The 11,525-nt window shown below is 40.0% G+C and overlaps 1 protein-coding gene across 1 annotated transcript in view; it reads left to right on the top strand.

Annotated features, from left to right (window-relative positions):
- The window catches only part of LRP6 (low density lipoprotein receptor-related protein 6), a 36,853-nt gene that overhangs the window by 6,166 nt on the left and 19,162 nt on the right, over window positions 1–11,525 (top strand). The window contains exons 3-7 of the mRNA XM_010076914.1: window positions 606–895; window positions 2,575–2,801; window positions 5,053–5,237; window positions 6,965–7,291; window positions 10,860–11,062. Of these exons, the coding sequence (XP_010075216.1) occupies window positions 606–895; window positions 2,575–2,801; window positions 5,053–5,237; window positions 6,965–7,291; window positions 10,860–11,062 (1,232 nt within the window). The remainder of the gene's footprint in view (window positions 1–605; window positions 896–2,574; window positions 2,802–5,052; window positions 5,238–6,964; window positions 7,292–10,859; window positions 11,063–11,525) is intronic.

Genomic DNA, 11,525 nt, shown 5'->3' with positions numbered 1-11,525 from the left:
TTCCTGCTACCACATTAACAAGGTGCCCTAAGGTACCTGTGTTTTAAATGCAGCTCTCTTTCCAACTGTTTGGCTAATTGAGCTTCTTAACGTTGGCCCTCTCTTAGTAGGTGAGTTTCCAGCATGTGCAGGTACACAAGTTAGTATTGCAAAGAGCTACTTTAGTAGCATCCTGGATAGAAGAGGTTGTTGTATGGATGTGGAAATAGATCTGGAAATTTTCCATCTCTAAGAACACAACTGGGGTATGTAACTGAACCAGTGTACTGTAAAAGGCAGCAGAACATACACTTGTTTACTTATGTACTTACCGTCCATTCAGTGCTTGTGTTGTGAATCGGGAACATCAGTAGCTGTTGGAGTCCTTTTTCCCTACTGCTGAATTTGTTTCATGGGGACAGAAAAACAAGTGCTGGCTTTCCAGCCATGTAGAGTAATAGCTGTCTAAAGGATTACAAGATATGAACAAAACTTAATTCATTCGGAGAATAAAAGGTGAAAAACTGTATTTATTTCATACAGTCGTTGATGTATGTGAGGACTGGTTTCATCTTCCAGCTGAAGTCAGTTTGTAACGATGGCTTGTGCTGCTGTTCCATGCTTAGGTACGAACCCTTGTGCAGAGGATAACGGCGGCTGCAGCCATCTTTGTCTGTACAGACCACAAGGCCTTCGCTGCGCTTGCCCCATAGGCTTAGAGCTCATCAATGATATGAAGACCTGCATCGTCCCAGAAGCTTTCCTGCTGTTTTCTCGGAGAGCAGATATCAGACGAATCTCTTTAGAAACAAACAACAACAACGTTGCTATTCCACTCACCGGAGTCAAGGAAGCTTCTGCTCTCGATTTTGATGTGACAGACAATCGGATTTACTGGACTGACATTTCGCTAAAGGTAGAGATGGAAGATACTTCCGTTTATTCCGTCTTGGCTATTAAGTTGTTACAAGGTTCTTGAGATACTTAAGAATGGATTGACAAATGTGATTTGCAAGATTCAAGGGATAGATAAAAGAACTTGTTCTAACTAAGAATGGCATACATTTTTGTTATGCTAGCAGCATTCTCTCCTATAAATAATTTAAATCCAGTGCATACATTTTCACATAAAGGATAATTTTGCAAAAATAACATTTTTTGGCAGAAGGCTGAGAAGAATGCCATGTGGCAGGAGGTTTTGGTGATCACAGGTGTTTTGCCAGATATGTTTGATGGGAGGAAGCCTTGTCTTGGGTCAGGAAGTGAAAATGGGTCTTACCCATTCATTAACTTTTATACAGCTACTGCATGTGAGATGTATTGTGAATCACTGCCTTTGTAAAGCAGGTCTAGGGTCTAGACTGACAAATCAGAAAAGGTTGTTTAAATGTGGTGGTTAATGGAGTAACAGAAATCTGTGTATTGTCTCTGTTACCTCTGTTATCAGTGAGTCAGGTTATTCCCCTTTTTTTGTTTATCGTGGGTTGTAGATGTACTTAAGAGTTGTGAGCACCAAAAATCAGTTTTTAGTAAACGTTTTTTTCAATCGGGTAGAGACCTGTGCCAACAATAACTCATGGACCTTTGCAGCTGAAGAATCATAAAAGTCAAAAACACAGTTTAAGGGAGTTTGAGAGGTGACTAGGCTGAACTCTTTAGGCATGGTATGCATTTGAGCTGTATCTGAAATAAAAATAAAGCAATGATCTGATCAATTTTTAAGCGATGATGAAGACTAAGATTGACATTTTCCCTGCTGTTAAAAACTGACATAATTATCAGGTAGCAAGCACACTGGGAAGTAAACAAAAAATCAGTCTTTGTGTTAACTTCTGATGGGTTACGAGTATGAGGAGTGTGCAGACAGGGGGGTTATGAAGGACACAGAGAGGAAGCCCATGTTTGCCAAAAAGAATTTTGTACCATTCTAATGTTATTCATTTACTTTTAGGCTTATAAGTGGTCATAGTAAATCAGGGAATGCCTAAACTCTGATATATTATTGAAATATAATTGTGGCTGTATCTGTTATCACAGGCCAGTCCATGATGGCAAGAGTTAAAAGAGGTCTTTTGAATAAAAGACCAAGAAGAATTTATGCTTAGTGAAATTAAATTGAAACAAGAGTGCTGAAGCACTTGCACTAGTGCACTAGGCCATTAGGTTGCTTTCTTCTATTTGCTGTTCTGTCCTGAATTTTTTCATTGGCTGCTTTAAATTTTATTCTGTGCTATAACATCGATGCTTTTGTATAGTCCTGGGAGAGCCAAAATATTTCCCCCTCGAAGTTGGCACTGAGTTACTAAGGTCACTTTGGCATATAGACTGCTTAATTGAACCAGACCAGTTATCCCACTTATTTCCCCAGTGAAACACTATTGTAATTGACACAGAATACATTCACAGAGTACAGTAAATCATTAGTTCTGAATAGCAGCATTGTTCGCCTTGCAAATAAGTAGCATATTGTAAGATCCTCTTTCCTATGAGATGCCTAAAATCTGAAAGTGTTTAAAATGCAACAAAGAAAACAACCAGCCCAATGACAGACTGGTAAAATTTCTAATTTGCTTGTGTATCTTTGTATCCCTGCAGACCATCAGCAGAGCGTTTATGAATGGCAGTGCACTGGAACACGTCGTGGAGTTTGGCTTGGATTACCCAGAAGGCATGGCTGTAGATTGGCTGGGGAAGAACTTGTATTGGGCTGATACTGGAACAAATCGTATAGAAGTGTCAAAGCTGGATGGACAGCATCGCCAAGTGCTGGTGTGGAAAGATCTTGACAGTCCCCGGGCATTGGCTTTGGACCCTGCTGAAGGGTAACTTGCTGATTTATTTTTATGTTTTTGAGTGGTGAAAAACAACATTGTAATGCTTCCTCTAGGGCATGTTAGTTAGGCACTGCATGTAAATCCTTAGAGAACTGAGCTGGGGAATACAACCTGGTAATTTAGAGTATGAGGGCTGGAGGAATACACTCTTAATGTCCTGAATAATCATTAAGAAAACTAGAAAAAAAAATCAGAGCAGCTCATTAAAACGGGATTTATATTTAGTTTTTTAATTAACCACAGAATCAAAGAAGTTTTGAGTTTATGGAATTCATTAATTTGAAAAGGACTATAGCATTGAAAAGAAAATATTTGTCCTTTTAAAAATTATGATCCTTTTTATCACAAGTTAGGGTCCAGTAAAGGTATTAAATGATTTAACTTGAGAGTGGAGGAGTGAAGCTTATTGTCTGAAAATAAGGAAGGTGTTTGTTTCTTCAGATAAGGGAGCCTTTTTAATTGGTATGGACAAGGGAAGCAAGGACAGAGAAAGAGTGGAAACAATTATACCCACCTGTCCCCAAAATGAAAGATTTCCTGAGAAGAAACTTCTCAGTTGGATTCAAATGTAATAGCAAAAGTAGGGCAGTAAGCAGGGGGAGGGAGGAAGGAGCAGGGCAAGGCAAGGCAAAACTGTTTCGCTTCTGAAACAGCTCTTCTACCATAAAATGCTTATTTGACATTAACTAATTACTGCAAAACCTTTTTGAGGTTATACCAACCTTTTTGAGGTTATACCAGCATTGTATTATTCTTATTTTACAAATGAGGGAACATCCTTTTCAAGTGTTATGAAATTATCACATTTCCAGTGACACTGCAAGAATTACAGCAATGCACAGAACTCTGCACCACTCAAACATGTGCCTCGTGCTTCATTTCAGGGAGGTTGAAAGGTGGCAACTGTGGCAGTGCTTAGTGGAACGGAGTTCTGCACTGTCCCCAGCAGGACACGTAGATGGAATTCAGCCCTGACGTGCCAGGAGTTGCCTGGACAAGTACATCAGAGGGCATCAAGACCAGATTCTTGCATGTAGTTACTCAGTTGTAACAAAAGATTGCTACAGATAATGCTGGTTTTATGTTGGGAATAGTTTTTTCCAAGGGTTATTATAATTCAATGCTTTGTCTCTTCACCACAGACCAGAAAAAAATTACTTTAGTTTTGAGCCTGGATGCCTGTTCTTCCTTTTGTCTTATAGCTGAACTATGTCTTTGTACTTTATATGTGATTTTTCATGGCATTTCTACCATGGGGGCAATTCTAACACTTAGGTCCATGCTGTGTACAACTTGCAAAATCTATGTGCAAAATACTTGCAAAATTTTTAAGTAAAATTTGCAGGTATTCCTGGTGTCTAAAGAATAGCTCCCCCTTGATCACCAGTTTCTGAAGCACCCTTTCCCACTGTGTGGTCGGTTGAAATTTAAAAGCATTTCACAGTTGTTTGTTACTGAAAGTATTAAAGGATGAAAGTGTATAAACATTGGCTACCTATGGCTCACTCATTTTAAAAATGGTATTGGCTTTACATTTTGGAAGAAGCAACTAACTGCTTGACACCAAATGTCAAATATACAGCCCTCTACTGTACTGTGCCTAAAGAAAATGTAAATATGTACAGGTCTGTGCTTCTGCGAAATGAAGTATAAACTGGCATGCGAGTATGTGATAGTTTCGACCTTTGCTCTGGTGGAAGTGCCATACAGTTTTGTGTTATTCGGCCCATGGCTGAAATGTCACACACTGTTGCATGGCTGACTGACTGAATTGTGTGGAGAAGATCAGTGGCACCTATGAACAGAAGTACCTTGCATATATGCCTTTTTGTATTCCTTTGTTTGATGGACAGTTGAATGGACACAGAAGCTAAATGCCATGGAAAATATCTTGTTAAATAACCAGGTATAAATGAAGGTGCTCAAACGCTAACCGTTTACCTCTTAACTGACATGTGTGGTTCGGTTAAGATTGAAGTGCTTTTATACGGAACTTACTGGTGAAAATCCAGCTTCAAGTGGAAAAAATAGTACTGAGAACCATTTTGAGGAAACCTGACTCACTTCCTTGCTTGTGTTTTGAAAAAAACATTTAGTGCAGTGGGGCTTAATAAATGCTCAAATTTACAGCTCTTGTTTTTCTCTTATCCTTTCTAAAGATTTTTGTTTTGTTTTGTTTCTCCCCTTGAGTTCTCTTTTGGATAAATGGTATTTCTTTTTCTTTTGTCCTTTTAATCAGGTTTATGTACTGGACTGAATGGGGTGGTAAGCCAAAGATTGATAGAGCTGCTATGGACGGCACTGAGCGGACTACTTTGGTACCGAATGTGGGACGTGCTAACGGCCTAACTATTGATTATGCTAAAAGACGACTATACTGGACCGACCTTGATACAAACCTGATAGAATCCTCCAACATGCTAGGTGAGCCGTAGAGCCCCGGGCAGCATCATGGGGTTGCTGCTGCTGCTTTTTCACAGTTCCCTGTGGCAAATTATTACTTAAATAATGCAAAGATACGTGTCGTAAGACAAAAATAGATTTTTTCAAACTCACACACCTTTAACATTTGCTTCTATAATTGATGTTTATGCAACACAGCATTTAGCAAGGCCTCGATTTTCTTGTAGGTGATATAGTTGCTCACAAAGTTAAAATTATACAAGCTGTACATGTTTGCAGTTATATGTAGGACAAAGCTGTCAGCTTTCAGTGTTTTGGGGAGTCTTGTTTTGCTGCTCTGAAGAGCACTGGCAAATACGTAACAAACACTTCATTGTCTGTGGAAAGGTAGACAGAAAGCCAAGGTAACAACAGCTTATTGGACATTTTTCACAGTGTAATTTCATACAGTTTGGTTTTTAATCTTTGTTGATATCCTCAGGGTTCAGACTTTTTTTGTCCCCAGTATCCTGTACACTGAGGAGCTTTTTCTGGTTAGTACGGGTCACCAGGGGGGATCTCTGTCATGGTGGGGTCGGTGTGATTGTTTTATAAACTGGTCATTACAGGTAAATGGAGGTGGAATATTTTATCCTTTCACTGTCCCAGGGTAGTGTACTGAGGACCCAAACCTTCTCAAATTTGCACAGTATCTTTTTTTTTTTAAACTTCTCAGTACTCACAGGAGTGGGCTGCCTTGTGTGCCAAATTATTCGGAGTAGTGTCATCACTAGCCAATATTTAAGGCTAAAGGAGTTACTCTACTTTAAGCAGTATGTTTGCAATAGCAGAACAGAACTAGAAAATTATCAAAACAGGAAAATGCATTATAGGAATTGTATGTAATATAAAAGCTTTTCTTCAGCTTCTCATGTGTTTTGGTGTGCCATTGAGGCTGGCTCAGTGTTCCCCTGTATACCGTGAAGTGGACGCAGTGTTAGAATTTCATCTTCCCTGGGGCTGGTGATGGCTGAGTGCAGGGCTGTGCATCCTCATCTTCTCTGTGCAAAGAGGGAATGACTTCTCCCTTTGTAATCTCCCATTTATTTTCTTTGACTAGACAGCAGGACATCCTGTGGTAATGAAGTGGTTGAAATAATGTGGTTGAAATAATTTCTCCCGACCCGTGCCCTGGTCCTTAAGGTCTCTTAGCATTTCCACTGTGTACACAATTAACTGTTCCTTAAGTTTCTGACTGCTCCTTCCTGTTATTGCATTCCAGAGACAGGCTAGTTTAACCGTGTGCATTTAATTTTTCTCATAATACAATGTAGAATTTTATTAACTCATAACAGTTGTCTCTCTGTAAGCAGCAGGCAGAGACCCAAATGTAGTGCCAACTGGGAATACAGTGTCGGGATCCTGCATCTCCTTCAGAGGGAGCCTGTTTGTTTCAGTGAGGAGGGAAAGGACAGAATCTTTCTGAGAAGCCCGATCACTTTTGAAACTGAGGCTTTTTTCTGTAGTAAAATATATTCTCTTCTGTGAATTGCAAGCAGGATTAACACATTTCTGTGTTTCTGAGACTTTAAGATGGTCTTTTGAATATATACATTACTTTATAATTTACTTTTGGAATAATGAAATAGTAAGTTTAGAGTAGTTCTGTGTTAACCTTTCTGTGCAGGGGACGTGTCCAACAACATTAACAGCGTATTATTTGTCTCCATATAATTCTGCTTTTTCTCTCCCTTCCTTTTTTGAAACAGGCCTTGACCGTGAGATTATAGCTGATGACTTGCCTCACCCATTTGGCTTGACTCAGTATCAGGATTACATTTACTGGACAGACTGGAGCCGGCGTAGCATTGAACGAGCCAACAAGACCAGTGGCCAGAACCGAACTATCATCCAAGGGCATTTGGATTATGTTATGGACATCTTGGTTTTCCATTCCTCCAGGCAGGCAGGCTGGAATGAGTGTGCCTCTAGCAACGGCCACTGCTCTCACCTGTGCTTAGCAGTCCCTGTTGGAGGTTTTGTCTGTGGCTGCCCAGCTCACTATTCCCTGAACTCTGACAACAGGACTTGTAGTGGTAAGCCGTAATGAATGAAAATAAAACAGGGAAGCAGATGTGTTTTGTAACAGATGCAAGCATTGTACCTGGAGGAAAAAAGAATTTTATTTTTATGTGAGATGGTGAAGCTTGTTTGCTGATAGGCCAAGTTAAAGCAAGTTTCTATTTTTAATACCAAATGTGTATTTGAAAAAAATTTTGGTTCCTCAGCCTCCCTTCCTCCATAAGAAGCAGGGTATATTTAAATATAATTTTCTAATACTAAAATCTTACTGACTTCAGAGAATATAGGATATTGAAAGAAAAATTTTCTAATACTAAAATCTTACTGACTTTTCAGAGAATATAGGATATTGAAAGAAGAAAAAAAGGGAAAAGAAATCTTGCAACAGACCAGTGTCACAGTAAAATAAGGAGAGTGGCTCTTGTGAATCTTTCTAGTGACTCAGCTAAATCTGTGTAAGCAGGAAGGCTCAAAATGCTTTTTGTATCTGTCAAAAGTGTTTACTTGCTTATTTATTTCTAATCTTGCCTGACATAAAGCATGTATGATAGTTTGGTCTATATTCTGGCCTGTGCATAGCGTTTAGGTGGATCAGGATTTAAATCTGTAGTAGTTCTGTTTGCTGACTGATGAGGTGGGCCACTTTCACACTCCCAAAAGTGTTTCTTCCTCAGTGAGGGGAGGCTTGGCTCCACAGTCAACCCAGCACTTCAAATTTCTGATCCTCAGTGCAACCAAGCCCCGTTTTCCTTTATTGTTGTGCAGAATATGAACCACAAGGCCCCTCAGGCTGTGTGTAATTAGTTTCTAACCAAATAATTTATCCATCTCTCAATAACTGGCTGCCAGTGAAGCTCTCATAATTTTGGCAGCCACACTGGATGGCTGATTTCCACTGGTGTCATTCAGATTAGTCAGCGGGTGAAGAGATTCATGGTACGGAGAGACAGATTGTATCTTGTCCATATTATGCATGAGTAGAGTGATCCAACTATTGTTTCAAAGCCAGAAGCAGGGCAGCTTGCTCCACGAATGCCACCTCATGGAATTTTTTGAAAATTATGCTCTTCAGAAAACTCTACTTTTTCTACCCCACACCATGTGTCTTGTACTCCTCCTTTCCTTTTTTATTACAAAGGGTGCTAGCATGACGGCTGGATTTTTGTACTCTTAACACACTCACACCTTCCTACGAGTTAGAAGCATGGCTGGCACCTCTCCAGTGATCACTGTGATTTTTGTAGGTGGAGGAATTTGACTTTCAGTGGAGAACAAGTAGCAAAATGATCAAAGGTCATGTTTTCTTGTGAAAATACTCTTGCAAACAAAGGAGGGAGGAAAACACAGGAAAGATGTTGTGAGCAAATAGAACCATTTCCCTGTGGTGGTGTACAGTTCAGGGCCGTTCGTGAGGTATTAGGAGTTTTCCTTCTGCCATGTTCAAACCTGGGAACTTTACAACTTCTCATTTGTAGGTAATTGGAGACTTAGGCTTCTCTGTGTATAGTTCAGTTTTTTTCTTGGCCGCTATAGTTGGAGCATGAATCATTTTAACTTTCTCTTGCCTGTTTTACTTGCTTATGTTCTCCTAAACATTGTTATTAGCCCAAGCCCTGTCTAGGAGACAGTTCCTCCCTTCTGCATTACCCTCCTCATGCGTGCTAGATTCTTTCAATTATGGGAAGGACACTGCTCTCTTGGTATGTGGTATGAGACCTACCACGTGTCCTAAGTTTGAAGGCAGTGTTACACAGGAGACGTGTTCGTTGCACCCCATTTGGCTGCCAAAAATATAGTTAAAATATGTGACTATTGGGAGCTACAATGATGAAAACTGGGAAGGGATTTCTGACGTTGGTACTGTTTCAGAGATGTGGGAACTCAAGGGGAAGAAATTCCACTCTTGCTTTTTATAATGAGCCATCAATCCAATGTTGGGAGCCAGGCAATCTTAAACAGTAAGAGGGTGTCTTTGGGGAAAAGTGGAATAGAATTTTAGGTGCTTATGAGGGTACGTTTACCTGCACTATTTTATCTTAAGCTTTTTTCCCTTTCCATTAGTCTCATTAACTGCTTGGTAAGAGTTCTGATGTTTTCTGAATCAGTTATTTTGCTGTACACATTCATAAAACTTTGGTTTTGTTTTTTTTTTTTTCTTTTAGAGTTTATAACTAGGTAGAAGGCAGCTTAAATTATTGGAGAAATGCTTGGAGGTGAAATACAGATTTTCCAGAAAGCAAAAATACCTTGCAATTAGGCCTGATTGTTATAGGATGTTAGGATTGAGTGTTAGTTACCAAGGAGACATATCTCTCTTCCCCCCCCCATTTTTTTTTTCCCCAGCAGCCAGAATAAATGCTCAAAGCATATGCCTAAAATAACAAAGCAAGGTGATGATGTTCTCTGGATGACTTTTAATACCTCCCATTTCCAAGGTGCTGCCTTACCTGTTTTCCAGGCTGGGCTGAATGAGTGCACTGTCTGACTGCTAATCTCTCTAGACTTGTGCTAAGAAGAATTGATTGTACAAACGTCAGGGAGGCTGCAAACTGCATTTCTGGCTGCTGGCTCTTGTGCTGTCTTGCACAGCTCTGGCTCCAGGTAGACCATTATTGAAAAGAACACTGTGAAAAGCGAAAATGCTTTAACTACCTCTTCTGTTTTCTGACCCAGTTATGTAATACAGGGATAATTTCTTTTTAATGATGTATTAAATGCCTTGTGCACTTACTGTAAGATGTGGCTGGTAAACTACAGGTATATAGGGTAGAGAAGTCTTATTTTTTTGACGTTTGATGGTATTTCTAAGAAAAAAATCTTTTATCCAGGAAATTTTTTGCTGGGTATCTGGAAAGCTGGAACAGAACATCAGATTTTTTTTTTTCTGATTGCGTGTGAGTGTTCCCAGATGAGCACCTAGAAATAAGTAGGGTATATCAATCTGAGAAAAGTGAATAGATTTTTCTCCAAAAATGCAACCTTGCCGCACACCTAAGAGATTGTCTTGTGGATTAGTTGTTGTTCCATTCTGGTGCAGGCAGAAAGAGGATTGTGGGAACAAGACTGAAGCAATCAAATGGCAATCTCTCTTCCCTAGGACCTCTAAACAAGGAACCAGTGCTGGCTTCTGCTCAGCTTCTTCTGCAGGTAGAAGTGTACCTAGCAAAAGTTCAACTTCAAAATAGTGGAGCTGCCACTTCCCTGGGACCCCTTGAGAAAGAAAATTGGCAGTTCTTTGAGAGGCATGGTTGACTGTTCTTCTTTAAGGTGCTTTTGACAGAAGTCTTCATCTTCATTAGTCCCGCAGCTTACAAAACTATCTTTGCCTGTCACATCCACATTCAACCATTTATAGTAAAAAGAGGTTATTCGAAAGGCTTTCCAAACTGATCAGAGGTTGGGCTTTTAATGTTTTGGTTTGATTTTTTTTTTTTTTTTTTGGTAAAGGAAGAGGGAGAAGGGGAATGAAATAATAGATACTGTCTGGTTATATGTAGTAGGTGTCATTATTGAACATACAAATACCCAGCATTATTGTTATGTGTAACCCTTTCACCCTCCTTCTTTTTTTAACCCATCAAGCTCCTACAACCTTTCTGTTATTCAGTCAGAAGAATGCAATTAATCGCATGGTGATAGATGAGCAGCAGAGTCCAGATATCATACTCCCTATTCATAGTCTCAGGAATGTTCGAGCCATTGATTATGACCCCCTGGATAAGCAGCTGTACTGGATTGATTCTCGGCAGAACATCATCCGGAAGGCACAGGAAGACGGCAGCCAGGTATCCTGAGGGTGATGGAATTACTAAAAGATGAGGAAGGCATGCCCTACACCCAACAATGAATGTTTGTACATTAATAATTACATGAACTTTCTGTAGATTACTGTCTGTCACTTGGCAAAACAAGTGGCATTGGGAGTTTCTGGAGTCCTTGGCCAGTAGTCTGGGAGGTGCATCAGGAAATAAAACATGGAAAATTTAAGGCCAACTTAAAGATGCTGTTGTTCATAGTGCATTATTTGCTCAATGCTGTGTTTTGGCTGGAAGCTGTTGGAAACCCATCTTTGAAAGAAGTGAGACATGGATGGGAAGGTTCTTGGGAGAAACATAGTGTGTCCAAGAGAAGGAAGAGTTGCAAATGAGCAGGGTGTAGAGGCATTGACTCTGAAATGAAGAGGGTGGGACTTTGTGAGCACACAGCTGTGTCTGAAGCCTCCCAGGTTCCGGTGGGGATAGGAAAAGT

Source organism: Pterocles gutturalis, unplaced genomic scaffold, assembly GCF_000699245.1.
Source record: "Pterocles gutturalis isolate BGI_N339 unplaced genomic scaffold, ASM69924v1 scaffold9233, whole genome shotgun sequence".
In the NCBI taxonomy this organism is placed as follows: Eukaryota; Metazoa; Chordata; class Aves; order Pterocliformes; family Pteroclidae; genus Pterocles; species Pterocles gutturalis.
Note: the sequence above shows the minus strand (reverse complement) of the source record. Positions and strands in the feature narration are given on the sequence as shown.